The 19,434-nt window shown below is 39.6% G+C and overlaps 1 protein-coding gene across 4 annotated transcripts in view; it reads left to right on the top strand.

Moving 5' to 3' along the window:
• Positions 1 to 2,094: 2,094 nt before the first annotated feature.
• PARP4 (poly(ADP-ribose) polymerase family member 4) overlaps positions 2,095 to 19,434 on the top strand; it is a 141,027-nt gene continuing 123,687 nt past the window's right edge. Inside the window, exons 1-5 of one of the 4 annotated variants that reach the window (XM_059144154.1) lie at positions 2,095 to 2,326; positions 6,923 to 7,055; positions 15,395 to 15,596; positions 16,926 to 16,989; positions 18,784 to 18,865. In XM_059144154.1, the coding sequence (XP_059000137.1) occupies positions 2,253 to 2,326; positions 6,923 to 7,055; positions 15,395 to 15,596; positions 16,926 to 16,989; positions 18,784 to 18,865 (555 nt within the window). In that variant the 5' untranslated portion in view covers positions 2,095 to 2,252. Of the gene's footprint in view, positions 2,327 to 6,922; positions 7,056 to 15,394; positions 15,597 to 16,922; positions 16,990 to 18,783; positions 18,866 to 19,434 lie in introns of those variants that run through there. The other 3 variants (XM_059144155.1, XM_059144153.1, XM_059144156.1) reach the window with 3 other exon arrangements.

The following is a 19,434-nucleotide window of genomic DNA, read 5'->3' as shown; positions in this document are numbered from 1 at the left end:
CTGTATTGTGATTGTAAGGAGGGACTGATTATATAGGGTTTTCTATCCTAAGGAGGTAAAGGTGACATTAGGTCTCCAAGAAATTGAGTCAATAGGTTCCTGGAGTTCAGTTATTAAGACCGTGTTTTTCTTGTAAATCATTAAAACAGTTACAAATTATAGTCGAGTCTCATGTCCTACATGAATGTGATATTTGTCAGTTGACCACTTGTTTCTCTCCTGCCTTTGTTCTTAGGCAGTCACCAGTGCCTGAGGAATGCTAAACATATCCCACCTTAAGGGTGGGATTGTGGGATATCAGCTCCTGTTTTGCTCTCAGCTTTCCTTTTGCTCTCTCATGAGCTTCAACAGCTTAAAGATCAGCGAGAGTTATAATATTATGTGTTCTCAAGTCTTTTCTGAGCATGAGTTCTGGGCACGTGTGCTGCTTTCTAGATGTCCCAGTATACACAGGAGCTTTTCAAGGACCTTATTCTTCCAAAAAATCTCACTCCTGACTTTTCTTCCCTTACTTTTCCTCCTAGTCTTTCAGCCTACTCTTTGCTTTTTGGGTTTTGTTTTGTTTTGTTTTGTTGCTCAGGCAGGAGTTTGTTCATTTTCCTTTCAATGTTCTTGAACATTACATTCCCTAAGTAGCTGTTTTACTGCCTGAGAAAATCTGAGTTAGGAAAAACAAAGGTAAACCCATAGTATCAGTCCTTCACAGAAACCCCACACAGGTCAAAACAAACATAATTCCTTAAGACAAAGTCTCTGCTCCTTCCAGAGCCAGATTATACAAACCGGGAATGAGGACTGGCAAAGGGAGTGAAGCTAGAGTAAGAGAAAACATGTAAACATCTCCTACCTTGTTTCAGTGGCCTTTTTCCTGGTTACATATTTGCTTGTTTGCTCTAAAACTTTGACTATCTTCCGTATTCTGATAAGGTTGTTTCTGACAGTTTTTTCTGGGTTTTGGGGGGTGGTGGTGCCTGGGTGGTTCAGTTGGTTAAGCATCTGCCTTCTGCTCAGGTCATGATCCCAGTGTCCTGTGATCCAGTCCAGCATCTGGCTCCCTGCTCAGCAGGAGTCTTTCTCCCTTTCCCTCTCTCCCTCCCCTCCCCCCCCTCACCTGCTCTCTCTCCCTCTCTCTCACTTACTTGCTCTCAAATAAAAAAATAAAAATATTTTTAAAACATTTTTAAATAAAAATAAATAAAAATGTTTTGGGGCAGGGATGGACCCTGAGCCTCCCTACTGTACCATTTTTGCTGCTGTCACCTAAGTTGATCCTTATACCACCCAAAAGTTAATGATGAAACAGGGGCCCCAGTAAAGTACCTTGTCCATAGTCCCCTGAGTAATAAATAGTAGAGTCAGAATTCAAGTCCATATCTGCTCTACATCTCTTCTATTCTCATTTAATTCACTATCTGGAGAATTTTATTGTTTCCTATTATTTCCCCCCACTCAGTGAATCTCAGCCCCCACCTCTCTCTAATGGTAGATCTATATTTATAACTACTTGAGAACACTACAAGTTTCAAATTCAGTAAGTCCTAAACTAAATTCATTATCTTAACCTCCTGCTTCTCCATTCTCAAACCCTCCCGAAATTTGCTTCTTACTTGCTTCCGGTAATTACTCTCACTTCTCGGTTAAATGGCAGCACCATTCACCCACTTTTAATCAAACTCCAACTTTGGAGTTAACCTCATTGGCCAAATCCTGCCTGAAAGATGAAACTGAAAAAAATCCTGAACGTTTGATGTGCCTGGGTGGCTCAGTAGATTAAGCCTCCGACTTTGGCTCAGGTCATGATCTCAGGGTCCTAGGACTGACCCCCTCTTCAAGGCCCCCTGGGCTCTGTGCTAAGCAGGGAGTCAACTTGAGGATTCTCTCTCTCTCTTCCTCTGCCCCTCCCCCTGCTTGTGCTCTTTCTCTCGCAAACAAATAAAATCTTTTAAAATAAATAAATAGATAAAATCCTGAATCCTCAGTCTGAAAAGAAACCTGAGCCCAGCCAACTACTTAATCCCGGGGCAGCCCCTCGGTCTTCCGCCTAAGGAGCATGCGGTATGGATCGCCGGGCTGGGCCTCTGGAGGCAGCCAAGGGCTGGCTTCCGGCAGCGCTCTCAGGGGCACTGGCTGCCGGGACCGCGCCTCGGGTCAGTGCGGGGAGTTTGGAGCCCGGAATCCGGAAGCAGTCGGTGAGGGAGCTGTGGGAGTGGGGAGAGTAGGCAGCGGGGAGCTTCGAAAGCCCGGAGCGTCGGATGCGAGGAGAGTCCCCAGCCAGGAGCGCCAGGAGCAGCGAGTGTCGGGAGTGGGCCATATCCCCGGCAGGCAGGTGCGTGGGCGCGGATGGCAGGACCCCGTGGGCGGTTGGGGCAGTCTTGGCCGAGGGTGTCCGTGTCGACTCCCATCCTGAGCGGCTGGCTCAGCTCTGTGCCGCCACTGATGGTGGTTGCGTGGTTGGCCTTACCGCGCTGGTTGCCCTGGGACAGCAGGCCCGTTCATGCAGCCCGAGGGCATGCCCCCTTCGGGGGCATTGGCGTGTTCTCGAGCGAGTCGGCGGCCCAGGTGACAGGACACAGGTGGGGCCGGTGCTCGAGCGGGTCTCTGAGCGCGCTCCGGGCTCCGGGAAAATGAGCAGATGGCGACAAAACTCTGTTTCTTGCTTCTATTAGGCAGACACCCTGTCTTCTTAAAATGGGGTATTCTTCAATATAGGTTTGGAAAAGTATACGCTTAAAAAAAAAATACTGTATTTTTGTGAATAATCAGGGAATGTAATCTGACCTCGAAATTAGAAACATCATGATAGAAACATTCAGTGTACATGTTGAAGATCAAAGTTGAAAACTTGGAAATCCATTAAATACTTCCTGCGGGGAATGCCCAGTGACTCAGCTGGTCATTTGTCCCGAGGAACACGGCACTGCTGAATGTTCAGACTTTTGACTCTGGATTACAAAATAACAATAAACACATAAAAATATTTAAAGTGGAGTGTAATGCTAAAGGAGGAAATCACTCTCCATATTTGCATGTTGCGGATAGAGTAGCTGGAATTTGTGAGGAGGAGCTCAGGTTGTTTCTCAGGAGCTGGGGATGTGTGTCTTATCCTGTGTTTGTAACAGAGACTGACTCCAAAATATCCTATGTACACAATAAACTCTGATGCCCACATGAATGAACACTGACTGTTTAGGAAAAGCTTGGAAAGAAGGGAGAGACCGGTGGCACATGTTAAGAAAGTGGCTAGCCAGGAGAGGCCACACATGTAAGAGAGACTCCATATACAATCTGGAGGAAGGCAAAAGTCAAGGCCTGACTTCAGATTTCACAGAATTTTATAGTGTTAGTTTAGTGTTAGTTTCACTTCCTACAATGAGTAGGAAGACAGAAGTCAAGGCCTGACTTGAGATTTCACAGTATTTGAGTGTTAGTTTCACTATCCCTACAGGACCTCAGCTGTGAAGAAGAGTTGTTTAAACTGTTTGTTTATATTTTGGTTTCACAAATAGTTCCATGAACTGTACACTTAAAAATGGTTAAAATGGCAAATTTTATGTGAGGCACATTGTGCCACCAAAATAAAGGTTAAAAAATATCTATACTGTTTGACTCAGTAATTCCACTTCTGGCCATCTATTCTAAGGGAACAATGACAGAGATTTGGTCAAAAATATATGTTTAAGACATTTCTGTCAGTGTATTTTTAATAATGAACAATTTTCAGTAACCAAATATCTGGTGACTTGGGGAAGAGTTAAATTACACATAGCCACAACAGATATTTTCAAAGACTATTTAGTGATATTGGGCAAATACTCATTAAAAGTTAGATAAAAGAAACTGGCTATAAAATTCAATAAATAATATTCACAAATAACATATTTTTATTAAAGTAATTTATAAAATATATTGATACAGGAAAGAATAATATCTAAAGATATTGAAAGAAATATCAAAATCAACAGTGGTGTTATTTCTCATGGAGGGATCATAAGTGCTTTTTTTAAAAAAATATTTTATTTATTTATTTGACAGAGAGATCACAAGTAGGCAAAGAGGCAGGCAGAGAAAGAGGAGGAAGCAGGCTCCCTGCTGCACAGGAATCCTGATGCGGGACTCAATTCCAGAACCCTGAGATCATGACCTAAGTGGAAGGCAGCAGCTTAACCCACTGAGCCACCCAGGAGCCCCCTAAGTGCTTTTTAAAAAACAACTTTACTGAGATATACTTTACATACCGTTAAATTCACCCATTTTAATTGTATGATTCAAAGACTTTTAATGAGTTGTGCATCATCACCATTATCTGGTTTAGAACATTTCCAGCACTGTAGATGCTCTTTATTTTTCTCCATTCTGGTTAACCTACTTTGGGGGAGAAGTTATTTTTAGAAAGACAAATTCATAGTACTTTCCTTGGAAATTTAAGCAAAACTGAAAAATAATACAATTTAAGGTAAAACTAAAAGTAATGTAATTTAACAAGAATAAAAATCATTTAAGCTCTTTGAGTCAGTATTGTTTAGGATTTCAGTACTATTTTCTAAGATAACCATTGGAATTGCAAACAAAGATTTACATGTAAGGGTGTGCATCATAGCTTTTTTTCTTAAAGATGGATTTATTTGAAGGGCGCCTGGGTGGCTCAGTTGTTAAGCATCTGCCTTCAGCTCAGGTCATGATCCCATGGTCCTGGGATTGAGTCTCACATCAGGCTCCCTGTTCAGCAGGATGCCTACTTCTCCCTCTCCCACTCCTGCTTGTGTTCCTTCTCTTGCTGTCTCTCTCTATCAAATAAATAAACATGTTTTAAAAAATATTTATTTATTTGAGAGAAGGTGGGGGCACAGAGGGAGAAACTGTCTCCAGCAGTCTCTCCACTGAGCTGATCCTGGAACCCAAGGTCATGACCAGAGCCAAAATCAAGAGTCAGACTCTTAACCAATTGAGCCATCTAAACTCTCCCATAAGTTTTGGTTTGTTTGTTTGTTTGTTTGTTTTATTTGTCAAAGAGAGAGAGTGTGTGTGAGCAAGCACTAGCAGGGGGAACAGCGGGCAGAGGAAGAAGCAGGCTACCTCACCTAGCAATGAACTCGATGAGGAACTGGATCCCTGACCTGAAAGCAGACACTTATCCACCTGATGTCCCAGGTGTCCCTATAGCTTTGTTTTTGATAACAAAATTTAGAAGTAATTTGATTGCCCAACAATAGAAATAGTTCATTTATGACATTTATCTAAGATAGCCTTTCTTAAAAATGTTTTCCAGGAATAATTAATGATTTGATGCTAAAGACAAAATGCTAAAACAAAATGCAAGATAGGTATTGTGAATATGGTATGATTTCAATTTTGATAATAACATAGTCCATTACAGTACATACACATAGAAAAAAAGCCTGGAAGAAAAGGCAAACGAAGTTTACTGTTAAATACTTATACATTTCTTTCCTTTCAAAATATGCCTATTTTTCTTAGAAGTAATTCTTTTCCATATATAGGAAAGTAGGACAGTAAAAGAAGTTAAATTAAAACATTAATATGTTTCCATTTAAACATAAGTTGCATACTTTTATTACTAATTGATCAGTTTTTTCTCTAGAATGGCTAACAGACATCCACATAACTAATGGGATTAAGGGTCTTTTAAGTTTTGGGGCGCCTGGGTGGCTCAGTGGATTAAGCCGCTGCCTTCGGCTCAGGTCATGATCTCAGGATCCTGGGATCGAGTCCCGCATCGGGCTCTCTGCTCAGCAGGGAGCCTGCTTCCCTCTCTCTCTCTCTCTCTGGCTGCCTCTCTGTCTACTTGTGATTTCTCTCTGTCAAATAAATAAATCTTAAAAAAAAAAAAAAAAAAAAAAAAAAGGGTCTTTTAAGTTTTAAAGAATTATGTATAAAATCTGTGGCTTCACTATCACATATATTAATTTTTAATCTAGAAAGAAGTGCTTTGTGTTCTTAAACCACACACCTGATCTGTAACTGAAATCTGTACATTTTCATTAAGGTGTATAGTACAAGCCTATATGAAAGAATTTTGGAGCGCCATAGTACCAGCCATAAAGCTAGAAATGATTCTAAAACCAACATACTTGTAAGTTTGATCACTGTTCAATTTTTGTAGTTAAAAATGATTGCAATATGCCTTTTTAAAATAATGCCCATATTCACATTGTTTGCATGTAGAAAATTCCTGATGCACTGTCATTTATATTCACTGAAAAAAAAATCCTTTATTTTTTTCCACAGACTCCCCTGAATTTTATTATACTGTGATTTATTTATTTATTTATTATTTAAATTCAATTTTGTTAACATATACTGTATTACTGGTTTCAGGGGTACAATTTAGTGATTCATCAGTTGCATCTAACATCCAGTGCTCCTCAAGTGCCCTCCTTAATGCCCATCACCCAGTCACCCAATCTCCCCACCCACCTCCCCCCAGCAACTGTCAGTTTGTTCCCTATGGTTAAGAGTATCCTATGGCTGGGGTGCCTGGATGGCTCAGTTAGTTAAGCATCTGATTCTTGATTTTGGTTCAGGTCATGATCTTGGGGACTTGGGATTGAGCCTCGCATCAGGCTCTGTGCTACACACGGAGTCTGCTGGAGATCCTCTCTTTCAAATAAATAAATAAAATCCTTTTTTTTTTTTTTTAAGTCTCTTGTGATTTTCCCCCTCTCTGTTTTTATCTTATTTTTCCTTCACTTCTCCAGTGTTCTTCTGTTTTGTTTCTAAACTCCACATATGAGTGAAATCATATGGTATTTGTCTTTCTCTGACTGACTTATTTCACTTGGCCTAATACTCTCTAGTTCTAGCCATGTCAATGCAAATTGCAAGATTTCATTCTTTTTGATGGCTCAATAATATTCCATTGAGAAGACTTTAAAACTATGACTTGAAACTTTTTTCCCTACAGGATGACTGTGAGGATCTTTGCAAATTGTAACTTCTGTTTGAAAGTTAAGCACTTAGCTCGTCAACAGAAGAAAAAGCTACAAAATGACATTAAGGAGAATGGTGGAAATTTTTCCTTTTTATTAAATCCTCAGGTATGTAAACTTTGTAAGAACTGTGTGATAAATACTGTCCGTTCAGGGAGGGTAGTTCAGGGGGCTTGGCTGGCTCAGTGGGAAGATCATGCGACTCTTGATCTTGGGGTCTTGAGTTAAGACCCCATGTTGGGCATAGAGCTTACTTAAAATAATAAATTAATATATTTTTTTAAGGGTGAATGGGTCATGGTTAGAAGGGTAAGCAGAGACAATTGGCCACAGAAGAAAGTCACTGAAGGCAGGTGAAATTATGACATCGTTAACAGGGAAGCTGGGCTGGAGAAAGGCAGAGGAGGAAAGACCATGCATCCTACCTTCTCTCCATTTCCTTGAGCTGTAGAGAAATTCCACGTACCTTGTGAATCTGAAGTTATTAGAGTACAAGACCTGAAGACCTAAACAGAAATAATTACAGACCAGCCAAATCTATTCTTGAAGGAGAAAAGTGATGGTGTACAGCATTTGCAAAAAGCATTCCATCTAATCACTCCCTAGTATGTCGTTCCTGAGTGTCACCTGTACAGTGTGACTCGGGACGAAGAAAAACATGTAAACTCATCTTGAACTGCTTATACAGCTTTTACTGCTTGTTTTGTTTATTTAAAGTCCGAAGGAAGCTACTTTCCCTCTCTTGAAATGGAATTGTAGACCTGACAGTTTAAGATTGGTGGCTTAGCCTGACCCTTCCTGGACCACATCCCTGGGGCTTGCTGACATGAGTCTAGTTTGTTCTGTGAAGTATTTTCAACTCCAGCTAGATCCTGGGTGCCCTCTGGCATTTAGTAGTTTGCCTGTGATTATCAGAAATGGAATGTCCCTGTTCACCTCCAGTTTAGGCAGAACTGTGTATACATCTCTTAATACAGCTTTCCTCACTTGCCTGTTTCCATTTCTGTGCATGGATGAATAATTCATGCCAGTTATGCTTTCTCAGTTTATCTTCTGGGTAAAGAATGCCAACATGGTCTCTCATTTCCAGAAATTCCCACATAGTGTAAACTTTTTGGAAATTATGTTGCCAATGTATATAAACTTTTGAAATGTGCATACCATGTATTATAATGAAGGAGACAACTATATATTGTTGAGGAATGAGCTCCAAGATGAATTATTAAGTGGAAAAGCAGGTTCATAACATCATGTTTAGTATGCTGTCATTTGTGACTAAAATTAGGGCTGTGTACTTATATGTGTGTTGCCTATGCATAGAATAGCTTAGAAGGATACTCCAGAAACAAGTTAAAACAGATGCCTCTGGGGAGATGAACTGGGAACAATGGTATGAAACATATGTTAATTTATTATTATTATTATTATTATTATTATTATTTTACTTTATAGATATTCTAAAATGTGCGTATACTATTTATTCCATAATAAATTAATAAAATTACAACTTAACAAATAAAATAAATAATGAATACCTTTTGAATCTATCATTCCACTCCTAAGAAAACAATTAAACAAATGTACAAATATGTGTACATGAAGTTACTCAGCACAGCATTGTTTAAAGGAGTGAAAACTTGGGAATAACCTCTAGGGTTGGTTAATCAATTATGGTATATCCCTATCCCTATTCTTTAAAAACTAGTGATTTTTTAAACTTTTATTTAACTAAAAATTATTTTATTTGTAAGAGTTTTAGAAGTCTGAGAAAGATTACTATAAATTATCTTGAAGACTTTTAAGGGTGAACATTCTAGGGCAAGATAGTGACAGGGTCGGGGACTTCATTTTATTTGGTCCCTTGAATTTAGCTGGGTATCTATAGAACTATTCTGAACACACACAAATTCCGCCTGAGTTGTAAGAAAATATATTTGGAACTCTACAAGCAGAAAAACAATTGCTTTTTGCAAGGTAGGAGATGTGGAATTGTGAATCTGTGGGGAAATATCTTAAGATAAACAGAGTGGGGAGGGATCCTCCATAAGCTGGCTGCTGGAAAGTGATATAACACTGGAGCGTGAAATCAGAACTCTTAGAAATTGCTCACTAGGACAGATTTCTTAAAGGGTCACAGGAGATGGAAAAAGCAGAATTCTAAGTGGGTCATTGTGATCTCGGAGGATCCCGGAGACACAGAAAGAATGGGGGTGCCTGATCCGATAGGGTGCCCGAGCAGTGAAGTGGGAAACTGGTTATGGTCAGAGAGCTCAGAAGGGACTCTCAGCTCCAGTCACCATAAACCGTGAGCTGGGCTGGTAGGAAGACCACTCTTCACCCCAGGCAACTGGAACATGTGGGCTGTTTAACATCTCCTGGATAGAAATAAAACAGCTGCTCCCATGAATCTAGCAACAACTCTCAGGGAAGTAGTGGCGCCAGGAAGGAGAGTAGGATGGCATCCAGTTATTACCTGGGAGCAATGGAGCAGGGTCCGTACCTGACCTCAGAACCACTCACAGTCACAAAGACACAAAGTGCAGTGAGGCTCGTGGACCCTTAGAGCACCCCCTGGTGCGAATTGGGTGCAAATTGCCAGAGTCTGTGGAGTATGGCACACAGAGGCTGTGCCTATGACTGGACAACAGCTCTCAGGCACTGATGGTTCCAGAAAGGAGAGTAGGATGGCACCCAGCTGTGACCTGGGAGCAGCAGAGCAGGATGTGTGTGAGCTCACAACCACTTGAAGTTGCAAAGACACAAAGCGAAGTGTTGCTCATGGGCACCAGAGGCACTCCCCAGGAGAAGTGTAGTGGGGGTGAACTGCAGAAGTCTGTAGGCTTGATACACACAGATGTGGAGATAATTTGACCTGGAGAGTTTATTGAAGAAGGGGAACTGTGATCTCGTGCCTCTGGGCCAAAGATCCTGGCATGGCTGTTTTTGCTCTGACCCTCTGAAGAGGTGTGGAAAGCCACCAAGAAACAAAAGCGACACAGATGACTAGTTCACCTTGAGCCCATCCCCCTGACAAGGGGTGGGGCAACTTTGCCCAGGGAAAGACACCTGAGAAGTAGAACAGCAGGCACCTCCCTGAGAAATCCCACAGGATGGTAAAACCCCAGAACCAGGGGCAAATAATGTATCGAGTTCCATATGTTACCTCATGATTGGTTTATCCTTCAGTCTAAAATTTTACATTTTTTTAAACTTTTCCGCATTTTAACTAGATTCTTATTTTACCAACTTATGTTTTTAAGTTATTTTTTAACTTTTTTCTCACATCTACATTTTATAGATTTATGCCTCATTCTTGTCCTTTTTTCACTCTATCCAATTTTATATATATATAAACTTTGCTTTCCTTGCAATTTTGGGATGTAGTGTCTTCTAAAACAGAAACCAAAATTCAATCAGGAGCAAGAGTATCACCCTGCTTTGTCCACCCTGTGAGATTATAGTGTCTCCCACACCCCTTTTTTAATTGTTTTAGTTCATCTTGCCTTGTTTGCTTTTCTGTGGTGGTGTCTGACCTCTTTGGATTTTTTCTTTCCTTTTTCTTTTTTTTAAGATTTTATTTATTTATTTGACAGACAGAGATCTCAAGTAGGCAGAGAGGCAGGCAGAGAGAGAGAGAGAAGCAGGCTCCCTGCTGAGCAGAGAGCCTGATGTGGGGGTCGATCCCAGGACCCTGAGATCATGACCTGATAGCAATTATAAAGTTAATAGCTAGGCTTGAAAAGAGTATAAATGACAATACAGAATCTCTAAAGGTGGTAATGAGATCTAATCAGGCCTAAAAGTGCTAATGATCTAAAAGTGCTGTGAATGAGATGCCATCTAACTTGGATGCTTTAACAACTAGGGTCAGTGAGACAGAGAGAAAATCAGTGATCTAGAGGACAGGCTGATGGAAAGGAAGGAGGTTGAGGAAAAAGAGAGAAAAACAACTAATAGCCCATGAAGAAAGGCTTTGAGAACTTAATGGTGTATTGAAAAGAACCAATGTCAGAATCATCAGGATTCAAGAGAGGGTGGAAAGAGAGAGAGGGCTAGAAGGTATATTTGAGCAAATCATGGCTGAGAACTTCCCTAATTTGAGAAAGAAAATAAGCACTCGTGTCCAAGAGACAGAGAGGAACCCTCCCAAACAGATCAACACCCTGACCTATAATAGTGAAGCTTGCAAATCTTAGAGCCAAAGAAGTTATGCTGAGAGAAGCTAGGGAGAGGAGATTCCTTACACATGGAGGGAGGAACATCAGAATAACATCAGACCTATCCACAGAAACCTGGCAGGCCAGAAAGTGCTGGCGAGATATATTCAGAATACTAAATGAGAAGAATATGCAGCCAAGAATACTTTCTCCAGCAAGGCTCTCATTCAGAATGGAAGGAGAGATACAGAGTTTCCAGGACAGACAGAAACTGAAAGAATATGTGACCACCAAGCCAGCCCTGTAAGAAATACTAAGGGGGATACTGTACGCAAAGAGAGAGCCCAAGAGTAACAGACCAGAAAGTAACAGACAATCTACAGAACAAACTACAGACTTGGCAGGCAATACAATGTCACTAAATTCATATCTTTCAGTAGTTACTCTGAATATAAACAGGCTGAATGTTCCAATCAAAAGACACAGGGTATCAGATTGGATTGAAAAAGGAGGACCCATCCATATGCTATCTACAAGAGACTAATTTGAACCTAAAGTCACCTCCAAATTAAAAGTGAAGGGATGGAGAACCATTTACCATGCCAGTGGACCTCAAAAGAAAGCTGGAATAGCAGTTCTCATATCAGACAAATTAGATTTTAAACAGAAGACTTTCATAAGAGATGTAGAGGAGCACCATATCATACTCAAAGGGTCTATCTGACACGAAGATCTAACAATTGGAAATATCTATGCTCCCAATGTGGAAGCAGCCAATTATATAAAACAATATCCAAAGTAAAGAAACATATTGATAATAATGCATTAATAGTAGGGGACTTGCAGACCCCACTCACAGCAATGGACAGATCATCTAAGCAGAAGATCAATAAAGAAATGAGGGCTTTGAATGACACACTGGCCCAGATGGACTTCACAGATACATACAGAACACTCCATCCTAAAACAACAGAATACTCATTCTTCTTGAGTGCACATGCAACATTCTCCAGAATAGATCACATACTGAGTCACAAGACAGGCCTGAACTGACACCTAAGATTGAGTCATTCCCTGCATATTTTCAGACCACATGCTTTGAAACTGGAACTCCATAACAAGAAGAAATTTGGAAGGAACTCAAACACTTGGAGGTTAAAGAACATCCTGCTAAAGAATGAATGGATCAATCAGGAAATTAAGGAAGATCTTAAACAATTCATGCAAACTAATGAAAATGAAAACACATCAATTCAAAACATATGGGGTATTGCAAAAGTTGTCCTGAGAGGGAAGTACGTAGTAGTCAAAGCTGCTCTCAAAAAAAAAAATCGGAAAAATCCCATATACACAAGATAACTGTATACCTAAAGGACCTGGAGAAAGAATGGCATATAAAACCTAAACCAAGCAGAGGAAGAGAAATATTGAAGATTAGAGCACAAATCGATGAAATAGAAACCAGAAGAACAGTAGAACAGATCAATAAAACTAGGAGCTGGTTCTTTGAAAGAATTAATAGGATTAATAGGATTGTATACATCTGGCCAGATGTATACAAAAGAAAAGAGAAATGATCCAAATTAATAAAATCATGAATGAAAGGGGAGAGATCACAACCAATACCAAGGAAATAGAAGTAATTGTTAAAATATATTACGAGCAACTATATGCCAAACTATATGCCAAAATGGATGCATTCCTAGAAATGTATAAACTACCAAGACAAACAGGAAGAGGTAAAATACCTGAACAGACCAATAACCAGCAAGGAAATTGAAGCAGTAATAAAAAAAACCTCCCAAAACAAGAGTCCAGAACCACATGACTTCCCAGGGGAATTGTACCAAACACTTAAAGAAGAGGGGCACCTGGATGGCTCAGTCGTTAAGCATCTGCCTTTGGTTCAGGTCATGATCCCAGGGTCCTGGGATTGAGCCTCACATCAGGCTCCCTGTTCAGTGGGAAGCCTGCTTCTCCCTCTCCCACTCCTCCTGCTTGTGTTCCTGCTCTTGCTGTCTCTCTGTCTCTCTCTCTGTCAAGTAAATAAATAAAATATTTAGCATAAAAAAAGAAGAAATAATACCTATTCTACTGAAGCTCTTTCAAAAAATAGAAATGGAAGGAAAACCCCCAAACTCCTTCTATGAAGCCAGCATTACCTTGATTCCATAACCAGACAAAAACCCCTATCAAAAAGGAGAATTACAGACAAATGTCCCTGATGAACATGAATGCCAAAATACTCAACAAGATCCCAGCCAATAGAATCCAATAGTACATTAAAAGGATGATTCACCACTACCAGGTGGAGTTTATTCCTGGGGTGCAAGGAATTAAAACTGGATTCACAAATTAATCAATATGACAGAGCACATTAATAAAAGAAAAGACAAGAATCATATGATCTTCTCAATTGGTGTAGAGAAAGCATTCAACAAAATACAGCATAATTTCTTGATTAAAACTCTTGAAGGACAGGGATAGAGGGAACATACCTCAATATCATAAAAACCATCTATGAAAAGCCCACAGCAAATATTCTCAGTGGAGAAAAACTAAGAGCTTTGTGTTCCTAAGGTCAGGAACACAACAGGGATGCCTGCTCTCACCACTGCTGTTCAGCATAGTATTAGAAGGCTCAGCCTTAACAATCAGACAACAAAGAGAAATAAAAGCATTCAAATTGACAAGTAAAACTCTCTCTCTTTGCAGATGACATGATACTTTATGTGGAAAACCCAAAAGACTCCACCCCAAAACTGCTAGAACTCATAACAGTGATTCAGCAACATGGCAGGATACAAAATCAATGCACAAAAATCAGTTGCATTTCTATACACTAACAATGTGTCTGAAGAAAGAGAAATTAAGGAATTTATCCCATTTGCAATTGCACCAAAAACCATGAGATAACTATGAATAAACTTAACCAAAGAGGCAAAGGATTTGTACTCTAGAAATTACAGAACACTTATGAAAGAAATTGAGAAAGACACAAAGAGATAGAAAAGCATTCCATGCTCATGGGTTGGAAGAATAAACATTGTTAAAATGTTTATGCTACCCAGAGAAATCTACACACTCAATGCAATCTATCAACCTTTTTCACAGAACTGGAATAAACAATCCAAAAATTGTATGGAACCAGAAAAGACACCGGTCACAAGGAGAATGTTGAAAAAGAAAACCAAAGCTGGGGGCATCACAATGCCTGACTTTAAGCTGTATAACAAAGATGTTACCATCAAGACAGCATGGTACTGGCACAAAAACAGACACATAAATCACTGGAAGAGAATAGAAAGCCCAGAAATGGACCCTCAACTCTGTGGTCAACTAATCTTCAACAAAGTGAGAAGGAATATCCAATAGAAATAAGACAGTCTCTTCAATAAATGGTGTTGGGAAAATTGAAACTGGACTATTCTCTTACACCATACACAAAGATAAACTCAAAATGGATGAAAGACCTAAATGTGAGACAGGAATCCATCAAAATCCTAGAGGAGAACAACAAATGTTGGCGAGGATATGGCATCAAGCTGGTATAGCCCCTCTGGAAAACAGTATGGAGGTTCCTCAAGAAGTTAAAAATAGAGCTTCCCTATGATCCAGTATTTGCACTACTAGGTATTTACCCCAAAGATACAGATGTAGTGAAAAGAAGGGATATATGCACCCCAGCGTTCATAGAAACAACTTCCTCAATAGTCGTAAGAGTGGGAGGAGCCAAGATGTCCTTCGACAGATGAATGGGTAAAGAAGATGTGGTTCATGTGTACAATGGAACATTACTCAGCCATTAGAAAGGATGAATACCTACCATTTGCATCCACACATATAGAACTGCAGAGTATTATGCTAAGTGAAGTAAGTCAAGCAGAGAAAGGTGGTTATCATATAGAACTCATATATGGAACATAAGGAATAGTGCGGAGGACCATAGAAGAAGGGAGGGAAAACTGAATGGAAAGAAATCAGAGAGGGAGACAAACCATTAGAGACTCTAGACTCTGGGAAACAAACTGAGGGTTGCAGAAGGCAGAGGGTGGGGGATTGGGGTAACAGAGTGAGTGGCATTAAGGAGGGCACATTATCTGATGAGCACTGGGTGTTATATGCAACTAATCAATCATTGAACACTACATCAAAAACTAATGATGTACTATATGTTGGCTAATTGAACTTAATAAAGAAAGACTTTTAAGGATGAAACTAACAGATAAAAGTATTTCGATTTGTTTCTATATGTACATAATGAATTGATTCTTTTTCTTTTTTTCTAAGTGCACACATATAATCATAGACAATGCTGATGTTCTGAGCCAGTATCAACTAAAGTCTATCCAAAAGAACCATATCCATATTATAAACCCAGATTTTATATGGGACTCAATCAAAGAAAGGAGGCTCTTGGACATAATGAATTATGATCCTAATAAGGCACTGGACATCACACCACCTCCTTGTCAAAAGGCAAGCAGTTCTGGTAAGTATTTTATATAAAGCGCTTAATATATTACAGGTGCTATAGTAAACATTTTGGTTTATCAAAGGCAGTATAGTCAAAGAATGGTCTAGACATATTACCAAAATTATCAAACATCCTCAGGTCCTTCATTGTGACATGATGGCACTGGGGAACTCATTCTGACCCTGCAGCATACTAGAAATGCATTTCATTACTATACTCACCATAATCTTTTTTTTTTTTAAAGATTTTATTTATTTATTTATTTATTTATTTATTTATTTGTCAGAGAGAGAGAGAAGGAGGACACAAGCAGGCAGAGCGGCAGGCAAAGGCAGAGAGAGAAGCAGGCTCCCCATTGAGCAAAGAGCCCGATGTGGGACTCAATCCCAGGACCCTGGGATCATGACCTGAGCCGAAGGCAGAGGCTCAACCAACTGAGCCACCCAGGCATCCCTACTCACCATAATCTTAAGAAAAGAAAAATATCATTTGAAATTGTATATCCATCAATGAGTTTCAAATAATACAGATATTAGAATTCTCCTCACATGTCTCTTAAAATAAAATCATGATCTATTCTCACTATCTTTTATTTTAATCTACCTTCTTTTTGTCCCATTTGTACTATCCTTAGATTACCAATTACTTTAGTTACTTTAAGAACATTAAAAAAAAAAAAAAAAAGAATACCGTGTTAAGTATGACCTGTCGTGACCAGCGCGACAAATCTACCAGGAAACGTGAGGGTAAGAGGATGGTGAAAAGAAATTAAGAGACAAAGAGATGGGGGGCAGGAGGAGCAGTAAGGATGATGTCCAACAGTACTAAGTTTATTCAAAGCACTAAGGCCATATATATAGTGATAGGAGAAGCAATATACCTGAGCCTAAACAACCACGAGTTCCCATAATAAGTTTCACATTTAACTATAAGCAGACCTCGTGACACCAAACAGCTGATGCTAATACAATTGTTCTGTATCGATACGGCGAACCTGAAAGTAATTTAGGAGCAGTACCAGGGCAGCAAGGACCAGCAATGAACTTTTGACCCCAACCGAATTGTTCTCATTTGTTTAGCAAGCATGTGGGAAGTCACAAAGGGGAGCGCATAACACAGCACAAACCCTTTCTCAGTGCTACTCAGCTTTTCCCTTCCTAACCTTTTGTTAGGTTATTCGGACTTTAAAGGAGGCACAAGTCAGGGCCTGGTTTGGTCCTCATCTCAAGCCTTATTGCGGCCTCCCACAATGACCTATATTCAAGAATCTTAAAAATTCCAGGATTTATTGTTTATAATTTTAATAAACCTTTGAGTAGTAAACAAGTGTTTTTGTTCTAGAAGTGACAACAGATGATCCGTCCCTGGACAACTCCATGGAGAAGGAAAACATTTTGGAATTCACAGAGTAATCTACTTTTTTTTTTTTCAATGTATTTTATTTAATTTTATTAATTTTATTTATTTATTTGTGTGTGTGAGAGAGAGAGCAAGCACGCACAAACAGGGGGAGCAGCAGACAGAGGCAGAATCAGGTTCCCCAATGAACAAGGAACCTGATACAGTATTCCCAGGACTCTGGGATCCTGACCTGAGCTGATGGCAGATGCTTAACTGACTGAGTCACACAGGTGTCCCCAGAGTAATCTACTTCTGATCATTAAGATTCAGTTTACAGGGGCACCTGGGTGGCTCAGTGGGTTAAGCCTCTGCCTTTGGCTTGGGTCATGGTCTCAGGGTCTTGGGATCTAAGCCCCTCATTGGGCTCTCTGCTTGGCGGTGAGCCTGCTTCCTCCTCTCTCTGCCTGCCTCTCTGCCTACTTGTGATCTCTCTCTGTCAAATAAATAAATAAAATCTTTAAAAAAAAAAAAGATTCAGTTTGCAAAATGTTTTGTAAACTTCAAGCACAGGTTTTGTTTTGTTTTTTAAGATTCTATTTATTTATTAATTTGAGAGAGAGACAGATAGAGGGAGCAGAGGGAGAGAAAGACAGACTCCCTAAAAAGCAATAAGTGGGAAGCCTGATGCGGGCTTGATCTGATGACTCTTGAAATCATGACCTGGACTGAAGATGCTCAGTTTTAAAATGCTATTAATACCTCATGTCTTTGTAGTATTTTCATTTATCTTGCTTCTCTAATTTTAGGCTTTTGTTTATTTAAGACTTTTTACTTCAACTAGTCTAGTGCTAATTATTTCCCTCTTAGTATTATATAAGAGTGGACATAATTGTTAGATTGATTTTTAAAAAGAAAAGGCACTAGAGATGAGATCTGGGTAGTCTGCTTACCCTGCTACCTTACCGAGAAGCCTTTAGAGTTGAGACTCTTCCTTACTCCCTACCTAAGATGTAAAAAAATAGAAAAAGTGACAACCTTCTGCAAATGGAGTATATGAGGCTACAGTTCTTTTTTTCTTTTTCTTTCTTTCTTTTTTTTTTTTTTTTTTTTTTTTGCTTCTTTATTTAACAGAGAGAGACAGTGAGAGAGGGAATACAAGCAGGGGGAGTTTGAGAGGGAGAAGCAGGTCCCCCCACCCCACCTTAGCAGGGAGTCCAACAAAGGCTCTATCCCAGGACCCTGGGATCATGACCTGAGTGAAGGTAGATGCTTAAGGACTGAGCCACCCAGGTGCCCTGGAGCTACAATTATATATGGTTTTGTAAAGCATACCCAGAACTGTGGTATCCATTAAGCATCACATTGAGCCTTATTTTATTTGTTAATAGTACTGTTAAAAGACAGAACAAACATAAAAAATAAAAGCACAGACTATGACAAATCTGATGCCTTTATTTTAAAGGGGGTAGGGATTGACTGTAGTACAGAGTCTCCGGTGTGAGCCTGCCTGAGTGACAGCTTCTTAAGGGCCAGAACCCAAGAGAGCACAGGTCACCTGCCACTGCTAGGACTGGTGCTTTCTCCAGTGCACTGATCTGCTTCTCTTTCACCTCCACTTGTGCTTCATGCCACCCCACCTTCCAATGCAGACCCTCAGTATTCGGCATCAGAGCTCTAGAGTTAACCAAAGGAGGATTCCAACTCATTACACAAGACTTTTTAACCATGTTTAGAGTATCTGAGGAGGGATTAGGGACTTAAAATGTATTTTGTATGGAATTAGGGGATATATAAGAAAAATTTTATGAATATTCTGTTTAATCTAAAATTCCATTTTAATGCTAAAATTTTATTATACAAGTTTCAGGTTTTGTAAAGAGAATGTTGAAATTCCTCATTTTCCACAAGACTTTGAAGTTGCAAAATATAACACCTTGGAAAAAGTAAGAGTCCGATTTGTATTTTATATTTAAAATTTAATATTTAACTTTTTAGTGTTTTTATTATAAAATAATATGTGCTCATAATAAAAATATAAATAGTAAAAATTACTAACATAACTATTTATTTTTTTTTAATTTGAGGAAAATAAACCACATATTTTATTGTATTCCCTTTAAAAGGGATCTAACTTTTTTTAAAATTTTTTATTTTTCATAAACATATATTTTTATCCCTAGGGGTACAGGTCTGTGAATCGCCAGGTTTACACACTTCACAGCACTCACCATAGCACATACCCTCCCCAATGTCCATAATACCACCCCCTTCTCCCAACCCCCCTCCCCCCAGCAACCTTCGTTTGTTTTGTGAGATTAAGAGTCACTTATGGTTTGTCTCCCTCCCAATCCTGTCTTGTTTCATTTATTCTTTTCCTACCCTCCAAACCCCCCATGTTGCATCTCTGCTTCCTCATATCAGGGAGATCATATGATAGTTGTCTTTCTCTGCTTGACTTAATTCGCTAACCATGATACCTCTAGTTCCATCCACATTGTCGCAAATAGCAAGA

This window comes from Mustela lutreola, chromosome 13 (assembly GCF_030435805.1).
Source record: "Mustela lutreola isolate mMusLut2 chromosome 13, mMusLut2.pri, whole genome shotgun sequence".
Lineage (NCBI taxonomy): Eukaryota > Metazoa > Chordata > Mammalia > Carnivora > Mustelidae > Mustela > Mustela lutreola.
This window is presented reverse-complemented; position numbering and strand designations above follow the sequence as displayed.